At 46.7% G+C, this 22,733-nt stretch overlaps 1 protein-coding gene across 4 annotated transcripts in view; it reads left to right on the top strand.

The window, feature by feature from the left end:
* The first annotated feature begins 661 nt into the window (after positions 1–661).
* The window catches only part of SLC34A2 (solute carrier family 34 member 2), a 32,722-nt gene continuing 10,650 nt past the window's right edge, over positions 662–22,733 (top strand). The window contains exons 1-6 of one of the 4 annotated variants that reach the window (XM_046656325.1): positions 662–736; positions 17,813–17,927; positions 18,029–18,163; positions 19,239–19,367; positions 20,814–20,957; positions 22,085–22,196. In XM_046656325.1, the coding sequence (XP_046512281.1) occupies positions 677–736; positions 17,813–17,927; positions 18,029–18,163; positions 19,239–19,367; positions 20,814–20,957; positions 22,085–22,196 (695 nt within the window). In that variant the 5' untranslated portion in view covers positions 662–676. Of the gene's footprint in view, positions 737–7,224; positions 7,376–11,833; positions 11,855–14,162; positions 14,663–17,812; positions 17,928–18,028; positions 18,164–19,238; positions 19,368–20,813; positions 20,958–22,084; positions 22,197–22,733 lie in introns of those variants that run through there. The other 3 variants (XM_046656323.1, XM_046656326.1, XM_046656324.1) reach the window with 3 other exon arrangements.

The following is a 22,733-nucleotide window of genomic DNA, read 5'->3' as shown; positions in this document are numbered from 1 at the left end:
GTGACGGAACCAAATAGATGAATACAAATTTTGAACTTTTTTTTCTAATTTCAAAATTAGTACGTATGGATACATACATCCATAGCAATAAAATATTAAATCTTATCCTCAGATTTTTCCCTGTTAATGTTGGCATATATCTTCCAATCTTCTTTCTATCCATAGCTATCCTCTGCTTTTTCAGTGGTACCCCACTGGCTCGTCGTTGGGTTGATATAAGGATCTGTTATATACGTATGAAACAGTAAAGATATTGTTTGACCCACATTTTCAATGTGAAAACGGTTGTGAAGTTTGAAGTTGTACATTCAGATAAGTGGTTTCCAGTTATTGGCCACCATAAGCATTACCTTTAGGAACATCTGAATACAAAATGCTTTTTGGGGAGGCCCATAAGGCAGCGTAGGAGCCCAAGCACAGTGGAAGACCATGTTTTAGTGCTATTGTCACATTGCTGGTGTTGTCTCCTGAGATAATACACACACCCCTTTTTTTCATAGCTCCACCCACCTTGGGTTCTATAACATTCACCTTTTTTTTTGGTAGTTGCACATAATGGGAATATGAGATGCCCTAAAGGGCTGTTGGGAGATCTTTCTGTGCGGGTGGGGTGCCTAGCAATCACTCACATCTCTTCCTTTGGCATCTCCAACCAGGCTTGTCAGACTCAGACTCAATGGAGAACAGAAAGAAAATTCAAGCCTCCTGGATGGCGTTCAGACTGAATTTCAGAGCTGTGAGTTCCTTCCTAACTTTAAATTATTATTTTATCTTTTGAATTTAATTAATTAAGAAGTAATTTTAAATAATGTGACCAAAAGTTATATATGTAATACCTTTAAATCCCTATGGTTAAAAACATTTAAGTCAAAAGTGAAATATTTAGGGAGTAAGCTGGACCCCAAATTCCAATCCCCCAAGCCAGGAAGAAACCATTTCTTGGTTTGAAAAAAGAAGTCATACAACAATGTAATGAAGGAAATAAAAATAGGGTGACAATGGCTGCAGGCAAGGGAAATGCTCAATGGAGGAATGTCCATGTGAAAATCTGGGAGAACGTTCTAGGCAGAAGGGATGCCAAGAGCAAAGGCCCTGGGTGGGAATGAGTGATGGAAGCAGAAAGAAGGCCAGGATGGAAGAGAAGCCACCTCTTTCTCTGCACCGGACTCCTGGCCACCCCCCCAGGCTGTGGGCCCCAGAGTGACGATCCGGTCCACGCTCTTTACCCCAGACCCTCTGTATGGCACCAACTTGTTAGCCTTAGTCCTAATACAGTACATCCTTGTAAAGTGGGAGTTTAGTGCCAACGGCCTCAACTGTTTTGAACTTAGCCCAGGGCTGTGTAGTAAGAAAGTTTTCTGATTATTCAAAGTAAATGTTAATTCTAGGAAGTAAAAGATGCACATAAATAGACCCATCAGAGCTGTCAGGTTTACTAACTCCTGTTTTACACACAGTTTTAATGACTTTTTGTTGAATAGATAAATGAATGAAGTGAGCTATTTTCTTCATAACAGGTTAGAAAAGGCAATATAATAATGATGGATGATGACAATAAAGCGAGGAGGTTACTGTTGCATATAGTTACAGCGATAACGCAGAAAGTGCCTGTAAACAGCCTCACTGCTAACACTGTGCAGCAATGGAAGTAGAAAAATTACAAAAAATACACACACACATACACACATCCGTACATACATATACACACACAGACACACACACAGGAAAAGTCTAAAAGCATAGCTGTCTGGGCCTATTTAGGACAGAAAAACAGCTCTTGAGGTGCTTAAGGACTTATGGGATTGTCACTGGATTTTGTAAAATGATCCTCAGTCATCAGGAGGTTGTTACATTCAGTTTGTTCCCGGCAGGAAAGTCCACGTGTGTTCTCTTTTAGAAGTTTATCACATAATTGGCATTGGAGGAGGTAATTTAAGGATGTGACCACCGGGTGACCCTCGAGCTGGACCCAGGCAATCAGAGGCTCCTCACTCCCTCCTCTGTCCTTAATATGTCTGCTCTGCCAACCATTCCCACAGTGGGAACTGTTCCAAGGACACAGCCTTGAGAGAGTAAGGTGTTGGTGAGACCATCTGGGCGGCATCTGGGCAGTATACGTGACTAAACTCAGTTAAGGCCTCTATATAAACTTTTAAGATTCTGGCTGGCAGGTGCGGACATCTACTGATCTCACAGCCGCCCAAGACAAGCCTCATGTGTAAGTTCCCTCGCTTATTAAACCTGCCACTTACCAATCTGGAGTGGCCTGCCTCTGTCTTTGGTCTCTCCTTGCCCTCTGTGTATGGGGGCCAGTTTACAAACCAACTATTGGTTAAACATCTGGGACAGAGAAAGCCATATCCAAATGCTCGCTGTGGTAAACATTTTTGTGACAGATCCAGTAAGTGGTTCAAACTTTCTGGCTTCAAAAAGATTCAAGCTGTGACGTAACCCAGAGCCCACCCTCTTCCCTGCACCCCTCCCCAACAGCACTAATTTCTTTCAACCTGTTAACTGTGAGATATTCATAGAAAAAATACATAGGATTAGTACAACTCAAGGATTTATGATCATGAAACAATGACACAACAAGAACACTGTCAACAGCTCAGAAATCCTTGTTCCCTCAGTCTTACTCCTCCTCCCCAGAAAGTGAACCCTACCTGACTTCTAGAGTAAGAACTTGCTTCTTTTCTCCATGGTTTTACCACTTAAGTATGCATTCCTGAACTAAGATTTAGTTAGGGCTGGTTTGGGAATTTTATGCAAGTGGAGTCAAACAGGATGAATCAAACATGTTTGTCAGATAAGAGTTGTTTATTTAGTTCCATGTAACAATAAATAAATTGTTTGTTTTCATTGATGCATATTACCTGAGCACTTTCGACTACAACAACAGCAACTTCATAACAGTATCTTATTGTATGAGGGTTTCACAGTTAATATTCCATTCTACCAACGGCAACAGACAGCTGAGCTGTTTTGCGGGCTTTGCTGCTATGGGCAGTTTTGTGTATGTTGTCTGATGAATATAGGTGCACATCTCTCTTGGGCATATGCTGGGAGTGGATGTATATACACTGGGTTTAAGTCTCATTGTGGTTTAATTTGCATCTCCCTCAATAGTGACATTGAACACCTTTTAATGTGTTTATTAACTATCCTCATTTGTAAAGTGCCTGTTCTAGTCTCCTGACCATTTTTCAGTTGGGTTCTTTTTCTTGATATATAGGCATTCTTTACATGTTCTGGAATAAGCTCTTGGTCAGTGCTATGTTCTACTCTGGTCTGCCTTTTCACTCTCTTAAAAGTGTCTTTTATGGCTAATGCCTCTTGTGTCCTATCTAAGAACTCCTTCCCTACCCTGAATTCATGAAAATTTGTCTATATTGTCTTCTAGAAGTCCTATTATTTTGCCTTTCACATTTAGATAAATTCTTTTGTGTGTAGGGTGCTGGGTAGAGGGTCCAGTTTCCTTTGTTTCCGTTTGGACATCCATTTACTGCAGGTTATCTTAACCTTCCTGCTCTGCAGTGACATTGTTGTAAGTCAAGTGTCTGTATGTTTCTGGATTCTCTGTTCTATTTCATTCCACTCATCGTACAAGTCCTTTGGGCAATTAAATATCCCTATAAGGACAGGGAGATAAGAAAGCAGTGAAAAACTGCTGATTATGTAGGTGAAATTGATAACTGGGTTAAGATCTTCACTCTGCCACTACCGACTAGTCCTTTAACACTGGGACGTGCTGTTCAACTTCTCTGGGGCCCCGTTTCCTGGCCTTTATATTTAGGATTAATGACAATCTATGGAAAGTGTTTATAACAGTACTTGCACATGGAAAGCACTCAAAAAAAGATCTTAAAAGTCCTTATCACAAAAATTTTGTAACTATGGATGGGGACGAATGTTAACTAGACTTATTGTGATCATTTCATAGTATACAAATGTTGAATCATTATGTTGGAGACCTGAGACTAATATAATGTTATATGTCAACTATACCTCAATAAAAAAACAGTAAAATAGCTACTGATACACACAGTATTAGGCTGAGTGAACAAAGTCTTTCACAAGAGAGCACATACTATATGATTACTTTTATATGGAACCTGAGAACAAGAAAAGCTAATCTCTGGTGGAAAGCAATTAGAAGAGTTCTTGCTCCTATGAGAGTTTAGATTGCCTGGGAAAAGGCATGAGGGGATTTCCTGGAGTGGTGGTAATCCTCTCTATCTTGATAAGGAGGTTGAGTTTCACAAGGTTACGTATTTGTCAAAATGTATCTATGGTATTTTTACACCTTGTGCATTTCATTTATGTAAATTTTACCTATGAAATAAGCCATAAACAAATATTGAACTCTGGTTGAAAATCTGCAAGCTGAACTATAAAGGCTGACATGAACTGATGCCTACAATTTTGAAAGAAAGCAAAAATAATGGATTAATAGAAGAATCGACAGATGGACAGTAATGTAATAAAGCAAATATAGTAAAATGTTTTACAGAATCTAAGTAGTATGCATATAGGTATTCAGTGTCAAAATATTTCCACTTTGGCATGTTTAAAAATGTTGACAATAAAACAACAGATAAATGGAACACATGTAATGTAAATTACCCTATATATATAACACTATAAATAAATTATAAATAAAATATTTGGCCATGGTAAAAAATTAAAATAGCAGTCACGATCTCTAATCTGCAATTTAAAAACTCATTTAGCTCACATCCTAACCTAAAGTGATATAGAAAATCAATATTTTTATAGTATCAATGTTTATACATTTTTACAGTAAAAATCTCCGTGAGTTTGATTACAGGGTGCTGTCCAGGTCCCAGTGGAGTGTCTGCATCTTACTTTATAAAAATGGAAATTTCTAAAGTCTAAGACACATCTGGCCCCAGGAGCTTCGTAAGGGATGTGGGCCTATATCAGCTCACAGTTTTGTAGCCTCGGGCAAGATCCTGCTCTGGGTGGGCCTCAGTCTCACATTAATGATGCTGTTTAATCTAATCAATGCTACTTTAGAGAACAACAGGAGGCACAAAGAAATGTGCGAGTGAAAGTACTTTAGAAGTTTGTGTGTAAACGTAGACTGAACGTTGAAAGTACTAAATGGTGACAGGGTTCTCTATCTGAGATGGAATGAAGGTAGGAAAATGTTCTGCAGCAAGTTGTGATCCCCTAAAGGGAGAGATTCTAGAGTGATACACACACATACCCCACCTACCTTTTCTCCATTCTGTGCAAAAAGTACTACAAAAACTGCAATCCAAAACTAGAATCAAAAAGATATCATCTCTGATCTATTATGAGATCCATGTACATTGGAAAAAAGTCTTCTGTCTGAACCAGCATTTTGCCCTTTGGACCCTAAAAGGGAAAGCTTTCTCATTCCAAGTTTTTTGAAATTTCGATCCTTCTGTTAGCTCCTTGTTGAGAGTAATATAAAGGCAATGTGGAGGCAGTTAGATCTGTGCCCCATATCAAAGCCCAGAGTTACTGCGGGGAGGCTCATTGGGATGAATGTTCAACTAAGACCTGCCCCTCTGACCCCCTGAGGTGTTATCCGCAGCCTGCTTGCCCAGGGCTGGAGGAGGGGCTGAGCCCCATGAGTACCTGCCAGTGGGTTCCTGTCACCAGTGGATTCCGCTTTAGAAATCACTCTGTGGAAGGGTGCTTGTTGATCACTCTCCAAGGGCTGGCTTTGAAGTCTAGCACCCACCAGCAGAACCACTACAGCTAATAAGAACAGTCTGGGCTGACTTGATTTCTAATGCCCACTCTCCAAGTAATATGTCCTGGCCCTCAGACTGATGTGACCAACGTGTGAGGCTGTGGAATGACGACCCCAGAGTCCCAAGTTCCAGATGAGTCTAATCAAAGCTTCCCACTCATCTTCTCCCAACACCAGAGGTTCCAGTGAAAACTAGTGGCTAACAGGCACTGAGTTCTCGTCATGTGCCAGGTACTGTTCTTCATGCTCTAAATATTTTAGCTCGTTTCACTCTAATAGAGAGGGACCGCTATTCGCATTTTACACAGGCAAATGCAGGCAGAGAAAGTAAGGGGGCACAACAGGCAACTGATCTCAGGCAGCTAGACCCCAGAGTTAGCGTGCCTAACCTCTGACTTCTCAGCCCCAGGGATAGCCAGGCTCTATGGGTCCTGGAAGCAGCTCTCCCAACTTCTTCTCCCTGATGGTGGAGAAAGCTCTTGGGTTTTGGAATGAAACCAGCTTAGTTCCAACAAGGTGCTTCAACTGTTACTTTGGGCAGCTAGGCAACTAGTAAGCTTGCTAACTCTCACTATCCCCAGCTACAAAACCAGGACCATGCAGCAGAGGGATAGGGCCTGGGTTGTGGAATAAGACCCAGGTTTGATCCCCACTCAGCAAATCCTGACTAATCCTGTGTCATGCCCCCAACGCCTAGCCCCAACTAGAAAGGAAGCTGCTCTTACCCAGGGAAGGTGTTTGTGTGAGCATTGGAGAAAACATCTGCCCAGCACGGAACTGGGTGGCTGTTAGGGTAAGCGCCATGACGGGCTCTCCCTGGGACGGGTCTTCTCACAGCCCAGATGGAGAAAGACGTGTGGAGACACAGGGAATACCCGGGTACAGCAGAAAGTGAAATAAGGACCATGGTTCGCCAAAGCTGGGACTAGCATGGGGGGAACGGTTCTCTTGGAGAGCGCAGCTCCCTCCCCTTCCTCAGGCTGGTTAATCCAGCTCTTTCCCGTCGCAGACCCAAGGCTCCAGCTGGTCAAGTGTCTGACTGCTGAGTCTAAGCTACCGGGGCAGAAAGCACCCCAAAGACTGATAAGGCCGAACAATCCTAGCTTTGTTTTGGAAGGATTTGTCCCTGACTTTCCAGTTGCCTTTTATCTGTGTCTCAACGTTTCTGACCTCTTCAGCCTCAGAGGAGCTAAACTAGAAGATTCAGGTTCATGGGTAGGAGAAAGCAGTGGATGGGGAGCCCCACTGGTCTCCACTCGCTGGGATCTCCCGCGGCCCGCGTTGGGGCGGAGGAGGGCGCTCCAGCCGGGGGTCAGGGCGCGCGGGACCTTCGCGGCCATGCGGGCACTGGGGACGGGGGACCGGGGACCGGGGACCGGACAGCTTTCTCCCTGCAGCCAGGCCGTCTGTCTTTCCTTGGCGCAGGGCGCGAGGTCACGATGGACTCATTAAGCCGGCAGGTAGGCAGTGCTGCGGCAGCGGCGGCAGGCGGTCCTGGAATGTGCGAGGGGCGTGATGACAGCAGCCGCCGCCGGCCTCTTTGCGCAACACCTTCGCTATATATACGGCGGGGCCGCGGCGCTCCACCTGGGTGCCTCGTTCGGTCCATTACCTGCGCAGGGAGCGCTGGTGAGTACCGCCGCTGGGGCAAGAGCGCTTCCTGCTCTTTCCCCTCTTGAAAGAACCTTAATTTACTTTTAATTTACTTAATTCTCTTAATTCCTCCAGGCTGCCCTCAAGGAACTTGGCTGGCTTTGGGCTGCAGAAGAGAAAAAAAATAATAAACCTTTCCCAGACTTTCAGATCCTCCCCCCTTAATATTACTGCTATTGCTGTTATTACCACTCCTATGACTACACTGTTAACTACTGGCAGTGTTATTAATCAGCTGCACTTGGGGATTCTAGAATTATAGATGCTTTGGGATTCTTGGGTTTGGGGAGGAAAAATAGGGGAACGTAGGAATCAGGACGACTGGGCTCTCTTTTTGGTCACTAACTGGATATGTGACCCAAGGCAGGTCCCTGGGAGTCCCTGGGCCTCAGTTTCCCCTCTTTACAAGAACAGAACCATCTCAGAGTCTTTCCTGTGCTGAAAATTCTAAGTTTTTGTGGTTGCCCAGCAATGCGATGCCCCCTCGTGTGACTTCCACGTGTCCCGCTTCTTGTTTGCAGAATTATTGCAGCAAACAGTCCTAGTTTGCTGGTCCCATCAGTGCAAGCGGCCATCAGCAAAGGGCCTGTCCTTCAGTTTTGTCTTGGGAGAATAGAGCCCACAATTTCTCAGTATTTTCAGAGTCAGAGGGAAGTGGGGGGCGGCGGGCGGCTGGGGAGACGCCTTACAAGATTTGCACAGGCGCAGTTGGATTGAGGGCACCCAGCATCTTCCAGGCCAGAAAGAAGAGGGACATAGTATGGAGTTAATTCAGTTTTAAGATTCCCCTGGGTCGATGCCTACCACGGGTCCCTGGCATTGAGATGAGAAGAGTTAGAATCTCTCCATTTTTTCTAAGGAAGAAGCAACTTTCTCAAACCTGTTGATTTCACGGAGGCAGCTTGTGGATTTCACCACTTAGAATCTCCTCTCCCTGTTCAGGTTCACCAAGAGATTTCTGTTAGCTCTGCTCGCTCCGCCCTGTTTCTCTTTCTTTCCTTTTGTTCCCCCTACTGTGCCAGCAGTTCTTTAACCTGTTCTGTGTTGGGTGTTCTTGAAAAACAACAAGTCGTGCCTTATAGGATTGACAATTGTTTCAGATTGTTGAGTGTTTAAATCTCTTGGTCAGAGCCAGCCCACCAGCTGATAATGATCTCTTCTCTATTTTTTATAACTTTGGTGGCAAGAAAGGCATGCTTTTAAAAGGCTGGGATGTTCAACAGATTGCTCCCTCCAAAATCTACTCCAAACCACTCACCCATCTCATTGAAACAAGTCCCCAGAAGTGGGAGGACAGACGTCTGGGTTGTTGCTCTTAGACGCAAAGCTGACATAAAAATAGCCTGAATTCAATTTAATGAAGAAAATAGCTTCTTGGGATCAGTGATTTGGAATAAAACTTTTAATACCATTCTCAGCCGCCTCCCACCTTGCCTTCCTCACCCCACACCCCCACTTCCACCCTGGGGATAAGGGCAATATCAGCAGGGAGTTGTTAGGACATCTTGGTAAATTAATTCATCCTAGTGAATTAAAAAAAGCAAGAGTGAAAAAGAGGGCTGCAAAAAGATGGCGACCATATTTAAGATGTTTATAAATTAACCCTTTTGACCCTCTAATACAATGCAAAATAATCGGTATAGTGGCAGGTTAATTACAGGATTTATTTTGAAATATAAATACAAATTGAAAGTGTACCAGGAGGGTGTCGTTTGGTAATAGGGCCCTAGTTTATTTATTTTTTTTGAGGAAGCTTAGCCCTGAGCTAACATCTGCCACCAATCCTCCTCTTTTTGCTGAGGAAGGCTGGCCCTGAGCTAACATCAGTTAGGGCCCTAGTTTAAACTGATAGAATAAATGTCTTTTAAAAAATCTATTAGTGCATCTCCCCAAAAGTCTAAACTGAAGCCATTCATCAATGTAAAACCCGGGCCATTTGCTTCCCCCATCTCCCGTCCCACACACCTCCCTCCCACCTCGATGTCCTTGGGAGATTATTTTGTTTTGTGATGGTTAAAGGAAGCTGAAGAAAAGTAGCCATCACCCTCTTGGGAATTTTTGAAGTCTTGGTTATTCTTTCAAAGTATAAGGAAATATTTCTTCAGCACACTGAGAATATTGGAGCCAGACTGAGTTTGATTTATGTCTGAGGGTGTAGTGTCTGTGGGCCTTGGAGCAATTAATTTCTCCCTGACTCAGTTTTCTCCTCTGTAGAACGGGGATAACATGGGTACTTAAGTATATTTACTAACAAAAATACATAAAATGCATCTGAGATTAAATAGGTTAATTTGTGTACAGGGCTTACGGCAGTACCTGGCACAAAATGCTCAAAAAACTACATTTGACTGGCCACAATGTGCCAGAACTGTGTTGTATGCTGGAGCTACAGAGGTCATCCTGCCGTTGCTTGTGGAGGCCACCCCCTGGTGGGAGAATGTGTGTGTGTCCCGGTCTCTCCGTGGGATACTGCCCCGTGCTGCCTCCTCTCCCCACTTCTTCAGATGGCCGTGGGCTGCTGCTGTTCTGAGCATAGGCGGCCCCAGAACAGGTCCTGGTTGGAGAGGCCCAAACAATGCAGAGTGTAAGGGTTGGGAGACTGCCAGGGGCCCTACATTTCCTTGCCACCCACGTCTCAGAAGAGCTGAGAAATTTCCTCTTCTTGGCCTGCAAGAGTTCCTCTTGGCATTGGATACACATGTGGACACAGGAAGTTGAGCCGAAAAGGTTATCAACACAGCAGGCTCAATTGTAGGGATGAGTGGTGGGGAGTGAGGGAGCAAATGTGTGATCGTAGCCACTGGTCTCCTGCCTGGGTGTTAAAAAACATCTTTCTGGGTATTAGTACCAAACTGCCCAAATGATGACTTTTCCTTCTCTGCTTCTTCTGGCAGGTAGCAGGAGTGTGCTGGAGGAAGCTTGAGGGCAAGTGGGGAGAGGGAACAGCTGGATCAGGGGATGAGGATGGGAGAAAGTCTTTGGAGGGACCCAAAAGCTCCCAGGACCCCTGGTGGTGCCCAAAGCCCCTCCCTAGGGAAGCAGCTTCCAGACAGAACAGTGTCTGCCACACCCGTGGGAGCAGTGGCCTCAGATTCAGGCTACATCCTTTGTCCAGCCCATTCAATGCTGCCTCTCCTAAAAGGCTTGGCATGTGCCGAATCCAGGTTGCTGGTATGCCAGAAGCCTTTGCTGGAGCTCAGCAGCCTGTCATTACAGCATTCTTGGCTGCATTTCTAGCCTCTGAATGACTAGGCAGGAGTGACACCTGCATAGAGATGAGCCCTGCCAGGTCTCCCAGAAACCCTCCGAGCCCCCCGGAGCCTGGGCCTGAGGCCCCTTGGTACCCTGCTGCTTTGATGGGACCTGGAGGATTCCTTCTCTCTCTGTCTTGGCAACTGACTATGAGGTCAATGGAAAGGGCCTCAGCTTTGGAACCAGCAGTCCTGAGTTCAAATCCTGACTCAATCCCTAGGTAGCTATGGAACTTTCTTAATTTTGCTGTGCCTCAGTTTCTTTGTAGGCTGGAAAAAACTGCTTCCTTTTCATAAGAGTTAATGAGGTCACAGGTCATGTTGGGCACTCGCCTATAATAAAACAAACTGTAGCTCCTTTATCTCTCTTGCTTTGGGTTCATTTATTGCAGGAATGTTTACCGAGGGTCCGCTTCCGTGCTGAGTACTGAGATGAAGAGCTTATGGTCTGGGCAAAGTGGAGTTAAGTCTCTTCATTGTTCATGGTGCAATGCATTTCACAAAGTTCTGAGCGCTGGCTCCGCCAGGCGCTTTGTTCAGGGCCTCACCTATACTCATGAATTAGTCCCATGACAGCTCAGTGAGGGAGCTGGTATTGTCCCCATTTTTGGGATGATGACACTGAAGCTTGGAGAAGCTCAGGGTCACTCACAGTGAGTGGCAGGACTCTCATTGAGAAACCAGTGTGTGGTTCTCTCTCCTGGTACTGCGTGCCAGGCCTCATGGTATCAGCAGAGGTGGCAACTCCAGGGACCCAGAGGAGCCCCTGAACAGCTGCCTAGTCATGAGGCTGATCATGGGGAGTTTGCTCCAGGTCCTGCCTTTACTCCAGATCTGTGGGGTCAGCCTGCACAGAGTGCTGGGGCTTTGCTGGCCAGGAGAGCAGGAAGATTGAGGCCTTTGTGCCCGCACTGCCAAGTATAGTGGTTGGGTGTCAGGTGCTCTGATTTCCCCCCTGCCTGGGTCCGGAGAGGAACAGCTTGAGCTGTCAAGGTGGAGAGGACCAGGAGGGGAGTGGCCAGCAGTTTCAGAGAGCTCTGGGCTGGGTCCGATGGCGCTCCGGGCTCCCTGCCCTTTGAGGGGCAATGCTTTGGTGTGTGGCCCTGCACATCCTTTCCTTACCTGCAGGTGTCTAGCACAGTGAACACCCACAAACTGATGGAGGAGACGATGCACGGACCAGAAAATGAAGTGCAGCATGAGGGTAAATAATTGCTTCATCAGGGAAGTATTTGTAAAAAAGAAATGGGCTTGTGACAAATAGTTGAACTCAGAACAGGGAAGACAAGACTTCCCAGAAGGAGGAGTAGAGACATTTAATAGAGATTTGCCTTTGCTTTTTGGGGACGCTAACAGTAAATGAGTATCTGAAGGTGAATGACAGAGGCACAGGCCTCATACAGGGTATGTATTCAAGACCGTTAGAGCCAGCCCTGATGGCCTGATGGTTAAAGTTCAATGCTCACCACTTCAGTGGCCCAGATTCACTTTTTGGTCATAGAACCACCCACTCATCTGTCAGCCGTCATACTGTGGCTGTGGCTCACATAGAAGAACTGGAATGACTTAAACAACTAGGAAGTACAAACATGTACTGGGGTATTGGGGAAAAAAAAAAAGGGGGAAGATTGTCAACAGATGCTAGCTCAGGTGAATCTTTCCTTGCAAAAGAAACAAAAGACACTTAGCTTTTTGGATCCCTTGCCATCATATTCTATTCCTTTCTGTTCAGTTCAGTGCAAATGGGTCTGCCCATTCCAGTGCTTATAGTATTATAAACTACTTGGATGTTGGACCATGGGAATGTCTGTTTCTGTGTTTGCTAGACACTTCATGTTCACTTCTTGAAAGAATGACTCTGATCAATCACAGAAATCCACTCACCGAAAACATCACTTAAATAATAAACAAATAATCATCCTTCTTACAGCATGCTGCTGAGAATGTTTCCCTAATGTGGCTGCTGTGTCATCCAGGCTGTGTGCAGTTTCTTGACACAGTTCCTCCATCCAACAGATCTTGGCCAACCCAACTTGCATATGGTGATGAGGGACAACCACTTATCAGAAAGATTCAGGCTGGAGTTGTTTCCTATGCGTAATCAACCGGGACCAGGGCCTTCCTTCAGCAAACCCTGTATGTTGATTCCTCCATTCACAATATAAAGTGCCTACTGTGTGCAGTCTACTGAGCACTGGAAGAAAAAGAATAACAGATGGCTCCTGCCCTCAAAAACTTAAATTCCAATTGGGAAGGCAGTATAAATGTGTGTGAGATAGGAGAACAATTCTAGAATTAATTAAGATCATGAGAAAAGAGAGGTGATGCGAAGTCACAATTTTCAAATTTTTCTTTCAAATTGCCCCCAGAGAAGGAGAGTCAGGTATATGAAGCTCTGGGGTTTGAGTAGCCCAAAACAGCCCATTGCAAGCTCAAAGCAATTTTTGTTTTTTTTAAATTTAAATAAATTTTGCATTCTATACTATAATATGTCCCTGCTTATTTTAGTATGATAGCTGATAACCACAAGGTTTACATGTGCCAGGCACTGTTATGAGAACTCAAAACAAAACACACTTAACCATCACAAGAATCTTTCCTAGGTATTATCCTCATTTGACATATGCGGAAACAGAGTCAAAGAAGTGGCCCAAAGTCACACAGGAAACGGCAGAGCTGAAACTTGAACCCAGGCAGCTGGGAGCTAAAGTCCAGCCTTCTAACCTCTAGACCAGTAGTTCTCAGTCCCTAAGGGACATTTGGCAATGTCTGGAGACATTTTTGGTTGTTACAACTAAGGGTGAGGGGGCCAGAGATGCATCCAGTGAGCAGAGGCCAGGGATGCTGTTAAACATCCTACAAAGCACAGGACAGGCCGCCATGGCAAAGTATTTTCTGGCCCCAAATGTCAGTAGAGCCAAAGTTGAGAAACAGTTTGCACCTTGTAAATATCGCATCTCAAATGTAAATTGTCTACCAGTCACATTATTTAATATTCCTTTTCCCCGATTATGTGAATAAAATCAGCTCCAGGAAGGTATGTTTATGTCACGGCCAAGGATGTTGGGGAATAAGGGCCCCAACCTCACTGACAGGTAGAGCTGTGTTTAAAAACTGGCTCTGTCACTCACCTCCAGGGTGACTTTGAATCAGTTGCTTAATCTCTTTACTCGAGGGTGTCCCATGTGCAAATGGAGATGGTCATGACCCCTTTCTTGCATAAAGATTGAAGGAGATAATATGTGCTGAGCACAAGCACAGCGCCTGGTGTTCATTAAATGGTAGTTGTTGTTGTTAGAAATCAACTAAAGGATGTCACAGTGCGGTGTGGTGCAGTGCCAAATGAGTCACACGGGTAGGACGTGCAAGGGGCGTGAAGGGCAAGACCAGAGAATCGGGGGGAACTCAGGCGGAAGGGGAGGGAGGGCTCGGGCTGAGCCGAAAGGGGTAGAGAAAGAGATGGGGGGAGGGTCTCCTAATAGCGGGCTGCCTGGGCGAAAGCAGAGGTGGCACTCTACCGAGAGGATTCAGGGTCCCTATTTCAGGTCAGTGTGACCGAGCACAGGGATCATTTGGGGAGCAGTGGGCAATAAAAGATGGGGAGTCCACACCATCACAGCTGGGTGTTAGGAATTTACCCTGTGGAGAGACACTGGGGACCAAACCAGTTAAACAGGCTGCTGCGTTGGTCTAGACAGGAGGTGCTGAGGCCCAGCCAGGGGGCGTGGCACCGGGAACCAGGGGTAGAATCAGCAGGTCCTGGTACTGGCTGGATTTGGGGGCTGTCGGAGAGTCTGGGAGGATGATAACAGGAATCACATAAGCAGCAAAGTTCCACAGAAATGAGCTGGATCTAGGTTAGGGTGAATTTGAAGTTCTGACTTCTGTACACGGCACATGAACATTGAAGATCGGAGGCCTAGAGGTGCGAATGCTTTTGTACGAATATCGGGCGGGAGGTGCTTCAAGACCGAGATCACGGCATTCACTTCCTCCCCGGATTCTGTGTACGGTGAGTGGGACACTGACTTCTGCCATCAGATTGTTGAAGCATCTTTTCCATTTGCCTAGCATTGGGCCTTTAATCAGATATATTTCACGTTTGCTGTTACTAATGCATGACTCACTCCTTCCAGGAGTGTTCCAGCTCGTGTAACAATTGAGAGACAAGCACGGACTCCAGAGCCAGAGAAACTCTCAAATCACGCCTACCACTTAGGCCGAGTGGCTTCACCCCTCTGAGTGTTTCGGTTTGCTCGTCTGTGAAATGGGAATGACCCTAACCCCTCACAGGGTTGCTCAGAGGAGTGACATGAACCAACTCATGGAACAGATTTCTGTTCTAAGTGCTTTACAGAAATTAACTCATTGAAGTTGCCTAATGACCCAATAGGTTATAAACTAATATAATCCCCTTCTACATAAGGGAAACTGAGGCACAGAGCAGTCAAGTGACTTGCCCCAGGTCACAGTGCATCTGGGGCAGAGCTAGAGTTTTTTCTGAACATCTATGCTGGGTAAAGTACCCAGCCTAGTGCCTGACTGAAACTGAGTGTTCCAAGATTGTTAGTTTCTTTCCCCAAGACGCTGTGGCTGAGGATGCCTGTGCTGGGAGAGTCAGAGGGATAGACACTTTACCTACAGTCAGAAAACACGTTTTCTTTTCAACCTCTGTGCCGTTTCAAACCCAAGCTGGTTCACCCACATGGCAGCTTCAAGCTGAGGTTGGAGGTCTCCCAGGTCAGCCTTGGTCTCTCCTCCTCAACCACCTGCCTCCACCCCACCTCCCCTGCCCAGGCCCCAGCCATGTAGCTGCTGCTCAGCACAGCCCAGGAAGGAGCTCCAGCCAGCAGGCCTGGGGAGCGGCAGGCTTTACCCTGCCTTTGATTGTCAGTGTAAAAAGGCTTTTCATTGAGCCTGAGGGAGGAGTTCAATCTGTGACAGGCACTGCAACTCCAGGAGGTACTATGTGAGAAGCAGCCCTGCCCCTCGAAACCAGCCGAAGCACCACCCAAAGCTCTGGATTCACACTGACCTCGGCTCAAGGCCCTCCCACCTGGGATCTTGGGCAAGTCACTTAGCCTCCTTGTGCGTGAGTTGCTGCATCTGTATAATGGGAGAATAATGACCCCTCCCTGAATGGGTGGCTGTGAGCTTGTGGGAAGTGCCTAGCACAGCCTGGCTCAATAAATATTAGCTCTCACTGGCTGGGCAGGTCCCAGCATCCTACTCAGAAAGCACATGAGGCCTATTGTGTACCAGGCCATGGGCTGGGTGCTTATTAAGCTGAAATGAAAGACCTAATCTGTGCCTTCCTGGAAGCCAGTGACTGCGTAAGCCACTTCCCTGTGATCATGCAACTATGTGCCATGCCGTGTGGTTGCATGAGGAAAGTCGAGAAAGTTCCTTGGGCTAAACAAATTCATAAAAGCCCCTCATGATGGAACTCACAGAATCAGCTTTTTTTCCTCCCCTAGCCTCATCAACATGAATAATGGTAACAATACAGGTGTCCCTGGGCCATCTTACCTTTGTGGGTTTGGGGGTTGGGCTACATCTTTTAAAAGAATTTATAAATTACAGGTAGAAGAAAATAAAAATGACCCACAATCCCACCGCCTACTCTGAACCGCATGGAACATTTCTGGATCCTTATTGAGATCAAGCTGTGAATGGGACCAAAAAGTACTTTTTACTTTTATTTTATTTTTTGCTGATTCTTTATAACCTTTTTAATGGCATGCTGTTACACTGCCTGGATGTACCGTAGTTAATACGATAATTTTCCTATTTTTATTTTTCAACTCTGTAAGTGATAGTGCAGCAAATGTCTTTTGGGTTTGTGTCACCTTTGTTCGGTCAACACACATTTACTGGGCGTCATCAATGCACCGGGCAGAGCCGCAGCCCCTGAGGATGCAGGCAGGAACAAGACAAAGCCCCTTTGTTGGTAGAGCCTGCATTCTGGTAGGCAGTAAATAGATCCATTGAAGAAAAATACTGGAGTCAGACAGACCCAGATTCTGGGAAGCCCTCTCCTAGGAGGTGATCAGAGCAAGGCAGGTATTTCTGATTTTCTGAGAAAAAATATTCCTAGATTCCCACTTCCTAGGAGTGAAATTACTGGGTCAGAGATGTATGAAAAGTGTGAGGCACTTTAGACATTTTGCCAAAGTGTTTCCCAGCGTTTCCAGCAGTGTGCATCTCACAGCATCTTCTCCAGCACAGCATATTATACTTAAATTTTTTTTTTGCTAATTTGATAGCTCCCTGTTTTAATATGTATATTTTGGATTGCTAATGAGGCAGAACTTATTTTTAAATAAGTGTTTTAGCCACTTGTACTTCTTCTGTGAACTGTTTGTCCCAGTCCTCTGGGCCACCTTGTCTAACGAGTGTCAAAGGGCAGGACTGTCAGGAGTGGGCTTTCCGGTGTGCCAAGAGCCACAGCTCCTCTCTGTGTAACCAAGAAAGGCTTTGTGCAGAAAATGAGTTGTGAGGAAGTCTCTACTGCGGGCTGGGAAGAATGTCGTTCTGACGAAGGGTCATTAATGCGGGCAGCATAGCACAATAATAACTGCTACGACTTAGCAGATGCCTGCTTGGCGCCAGGCACTTTCTAGGCATCACCATCAATCTCATAACCCTGCAAAGTATGAAGAACTACTCCCATTTTATAGATGGGGAAACTGACACTTTATGCTCAGAGGCATTAAAGGGCTAACCTAAATACACACCCATTCATAAGTGGCCTGGAAGTGGAAAGTCGATGGGGGCCCCCTGGAGGGTCATGAGGACTTGGTGTACCATGAGTTGATGAAGATGGATGAGTTCACATCCCCTTTTCAAATAAAGGAGAGAGTCAAGACAGAGGCTGAGACAGAAGTTAGAGAAATCAAAGGAGGTTCAATTGATTATATAGATATGAGGCTAGCATGGAAAAACGCTTGAGAACTGGTTTGATTTAGTGATAGCCTGGGTGAGTGGTTGAGAGAGCGCTACAGAAGATAAAATGTGGCACTAGGATCCCACACTTCTAAGGTATAACACGACCCCCCTTCACTCTCCCAATTCCTTGCAGCCGCTGGGTCTCCCTGTCATGGCAACTGAGTGTGCCTCCTTTGAGTGGCTGCTTCTTTAAGCTCTGTTTTCCCGTCCACAGACCATGGCTCCTTGGCCTGAGTTGGAAAATGCCCAGCCCAACTCCAATAAATACATCGAAGGGGCCACTAGCCAACAATCTGCCACACCTGCGAAAGGCAAGGAGAAGGACCAAAGTAAGTGCCACTCATCCAGCCCCAGACTGGCCTCCTGGGAGGATCCCAGGAGAGACATCTGACTCCTCATTCCTCTTGGCCTTTATTGCTTGTTTGGGCAGATGACACTGGGACCCCTGTAACCAAGATTGAACTGCTGCCATCCTACTCCACCGCGACACTGATAGGGGAACCTACAGAGGTGGAAGACCCCTGGGACCTGCCGGCGCTTCAGAACACGGGGATCAAGTGGTCGGGTAAAAATTAGTCCGGCTGGGGTAGGCTGGAGGGAACTGCCTGTGGGCAAGGAGTTCACTGTCTTCAGTGTCATCTCCTTCACGTCATCCTCCCCCTTTCCCTTGTTCTCTGCCCCTTCAAACGAAGGTCCTGGCTAGGGATGCCTCCTGGCTGTCTGGGAGGCTTAGAGTCAAAGCCCAGTGCAATGACTGGGGATCTCTCGTTCTTTCTTTCATTCAACAAAGGTGCCAGGCTCTGGGGTTATAACAGGCCAGGCATGGTGCTGCTCCTTAGAATGCATCGCATGCTGACCAGGCCCCGGGTACCATCAAGGTGCCCTGGATGCAGCAGTGAGCAGACAAGGCCCCTGCTCTGAGAGCTCCAAGGTTGGGGGTGGGGGGGGTCCCCTTACCTAAATGCAGCCACCAGGGCAGGCTCCCAGAAGACAGAGAAGGTACAGGCAGAACAGCTGGCTGCGAGCAAACGCTGCATTTCTTTTCCAGGTGCAGGGTGTCAAGTCTGTGGAATCCACAGGTGGGAGGGGAAGCGAGCTGGGAGGGAGGAGGTGAGAACCACTTTAAAAGCGAGTGGAGAAAGCAGCAGCCAAGGATGTAGCATTCCAGGATGTGTGAGGGTCCAAGCCCTCCCCAGAGGGAGGCTGTGATTGCTACCTTGCAGGCACATTCTAGAAAATATTCTGTCCTGTTCTGAAGGGGCTTAGGAGGGCCTTTATCTCTGACCCCTCACTTAGCAGATGGCAAGATGTCTTAACTGCCACACTCAGCAACCCTGGTTCAGCTGAGCCTGGAGCCTGGTTTGCCTGTCTGTGCCCCAGGCGACACTGAACCTCTCCTCCCAAATGCAAATCCTTTAGATACCCTTCACCAGGGTTTTCAACTAAATGGACGACAGTGGTAATTGCTTGGAAAACTGCAGCCTAGGAAGTGGTTGCATGGTTGCGTCCCATCTCTAGGCCTTAGAACGTAAATTTACAGCTCCCTGGCCAGGAGGTGGGGTGGGGGAGTTCTGAGCTCATTGCCAAACTTCTCAGTGTTTCAACACTTAAAAGCCTTTGTGCCTTTTCCTCTGCTCCAGAGAGAGACACCAGAGGGAAGATTCTCTGTGTCTTCCAAGGGATTGGCAAATTCATCCTGCTTCTGGGGTTTCTCTACTTGTTCGTGTGCTCCTTGGATGTCCTCAGCAGCGCCTTCCAGCTGGTTGGAGGTATGGAGGAAAAGGTCAAGGTCAGGGGTGGGGGAGTTCTTATTGAATTTGGCTCAGACCATTGTGATGCAGCAAGCCCTCTCCACTTGCAGCCTCCTGGGGTGTTTGAGGGCTGGAAGCCAGCTCAGAACATCTGGTGAAGCCTATGCCCCCATTTTAAAGAAGACAAAATGGACACCTATAAAAGGACTATGACTGGCTGAGATGGCTGAGGCCAGGAGCCAGTCCCAAACTATCAGCCCCTTGTGTTTGTCCACAAACCTTGGACAGGAAGCTGATCGACACAAAGACTTATCAAAGGGATTCCCTGCCATCTTTGGGCCCCCCACCCTAAGTGGAGAGGAGATGATTGGATAAGGGTGTTCTCTTAGGCCAAGGTGACCTCAGAGCTGGTCCTTTCGGGAGAAGGACAGGGGTCCCTGGGCTGGGGGAATCTGCATCCATAGCAGTTGCCTAAACATCTCCCAGGACTGAGTGTGGCCATGCAGTATGAGGGGAACCCAGAAGTACTTGGTCCACCTTTGTACCCAAAATGGGTGACAACAGTGATAGCCAGCACTTTGAGTGCCTGCTGGGTGCAGGCATTTTCAGGGGCACTGTCTTAAACATTCCTTTCCAAAGCCCTTCCCGTTTACAGAGGAGAGGACCGAGGCTCAGAGAGATCACTGCCCGGCCCCACAAGGTTCATAGCCTGTAACTGATGTAGTGAGATTCAAACTCAGATCCATGTGACACAGAAGACAGACCATGGATTTCCACATCCCTTGGTGCCTCTCTTGAGAACTCATCTTTTTGACCTGGGAGAATTGGGGAGGGGAGCACTTATTGGAGCGTGAGGGGGGACTGAGTTCCTGGAAGCCACCTCTAGTCGCCCTGTTCTCAGGTAGCATCAGTGAGGGTCTTAGCTCTCTGACTATCTCAGACAAGACACCTTGACTCTCTGGGCCTCAGTCTTTATATAAAATGGATTGGGGAATAAATTGATGGTCTCAGAGGCACACTCTCAAAAATGATGCTCCCAGCATTCGCTTACAGGATGTAGTTGGGGCTGGGGGTTAGGGAGTAGATAGAGGAGAATGAGGAGATCCACTCCTGGAGGATAAACCTTCTGAATTGGGGTATATCCCAGAGAAGAGAATTAGGGCGTTAGGAGGTTCACTGATACTCGTCGGGCCAAGTACAGAGTCGAGGCCATGTTCATGACCAGAGAAGGCTGGAGGAGGGCTTGCTGGTGGAATGGGAGAAGCACAGGAGGTTGAAGGGACAAGTGGAACAAAGAGTGGGGGGTAGGCGCAGCTAGGTCAAAGAAGTGGAGATATGGCATCAGGGCAGCGCTGGGAAGAAGCATGAGAAAGCAGGATGTCATGGGTACCAGCGTGGCTGGAGATTTCTAGGTACCCTGCACCCACACAACCCCCATCATGTGGCCATGGGTTTGTTTTTCAGGAAAGGTGGCCGGGCAGTTCTTCAGCAACAACTCTATTATGTCCAACCCTGTGGCGGGGCTGGTGATTGGGGTGCTGGTGACCGTCCTGGTGCAGAGCTCCAGCACCTCCTCGTCCATCATTGTCAGCATGGTGGCTTCCTCACGTGAGTCCAGGCACCCACGAGTCCAGATGCATTCCAGCCATTTCTCTGTCCAACTGGGGAGCCTGGGAGTTACTCTGAATATGTCCAGGCTTGTCACCATTAGCTTCCTATCTTGTCCAACTGTGATATATTCCACTTTTGATCCTAGGCAGCCTCCTGTTTCCATTTCCATAGCTGAGTCTGATAATAGACCCAGTATTTGAAGAGTCAGCTCTGAATTATCTAGAACTGTGCTGTCCAGTCCAGCAGCCACTAGCCACGTGTAGCTATTTAATTGCATTTAACCTTAATTGATTTTAATTTAAAATATAAAATTCTGGGGGCAGCCTGGTGGCATAGTGGTTAAGTTTGCATGCTTTGCTTCAGCAGCCCAGGGTTTGTGGGTTCAGATCCCACACATGGACCTACACACTGCCCATCAAGCCATGCTGTGGTGGCGTCCCACATATAAAATAGAGGAAGATTGGCACAGATGTTAGCTCAGGGCCAATCTTCCTCACCAAAACAAAAAACTGAGCTTGGCAGTTGGCATTCCAAACTTGAACCTACCTGATATTTATTCTGGCTGAACTGAGACAGAACCCCCTGAGGGGGACCAGTTTGAGCTGATTAATTTTCAGCCCAAACCAGCATTTTAGCCCAAATTAACTAGAACCTTTTATGGGCCAAATTAGAATAAGATATTATTTCAAAATACGTTACATTTATGTGTCAGAACATTGTGGCAATATACTAATTTTGTTAGAAAAAGAAATCGTACTGCCAAGAATTTGCCGTAATAAACACACTAGTCCTCGTCTCCCTTAAGCTGCCCTGGCCTCTGTCACACGGAGGAGAGAGGGATTTAGAAAGGCACTTTTAAACTGGGATCCACGGAAGGGCTTCGTGGAGTCTGTGAAGTCCCTGAAATTAGGCACTGGAAATTTTGGGGGGGTACACGTGAATATTTCTACGGTGAGCTGCCCCAGCTTTCATCAGATTCACAGCGAGCGAGGTACAGACCTCAAAGAGGTTAAGAACTGCTACTTTAGGGAACTGCCAGCCTGAACAAGGAATGTCAGGAACCCAGCCAGGCTGCCTCCCTAAACTTGCTAACTTGCCAACCTCCTCTTCTCCCCATGCTCCAGTGCTCACAGTGCGGACTGCCGTCCCCATCATCATGGGGGCCAACATTGGGACCTCGATCACCAACACCATCGTGGCGCTCATGCAGGCAGGAGACCGGAATGAATTCAGAAGGTAGGAGGCTCAGAACCAGCCTTTGCCACCGTCAGGCGCATCGGTTTGGCCAGGTTGTTGTAACTACCTTTAACTAGGGAGTAAGAATATGCTTGTCATTCCTGGATCGTAGAGAAGTCACCGCAGTGGAATACAGCTAGGGGCTGGGATCACACACTTACCAGCAATTAAACTCAGCTCCCTGGTGTGCATGGCAGGGATAATAATAGTATCTGTCACCACTGTGTTGTCTAAGGGATTAAACACAACCATACAGGTAAATGATTAGCAAGGTGCTTGGCAAGCCCTCGCTAGAAGCTTACTTACAGGCCGGTGTAGTTAAAACAAGGCCAGTTGGGATAGGATTTTCTGTCCCACTTAGTCATAAATAATTATAACCTCCAAAAGCTTCCATTTTTGGCCAACTGAATCCAGGCCACTTTTTCTTTGTTCTTCACTGCATGCCAATAAAAGGCAAAATGTAGCTTTGTGGATGCGTAAGATCTGAAAATGGGGCGGGTTGGATATAGGCAAGGGGAAGCCTCTCTTCTAACGGGT

This window comes from Equus quagga, chromosome 3 (assembly GCF_021613505.1).
Source record: "Equus quagga isolate Etosha38 chromosome 3, UCLA_HA_Equagga_1.0, whole genome shotgun sequence".
Classification (NCBI taxonomy): Eukaryota; Metazoa; Chordata; class Mammalia; order Perissodactyla; family Equidae; genus Equus; species Equus quagga.
The sequence above is the reverse complement of the archived record's forward strand: the minus strand, read 5'-3'. Positions and strand labels throughout refer to the sequence as shown.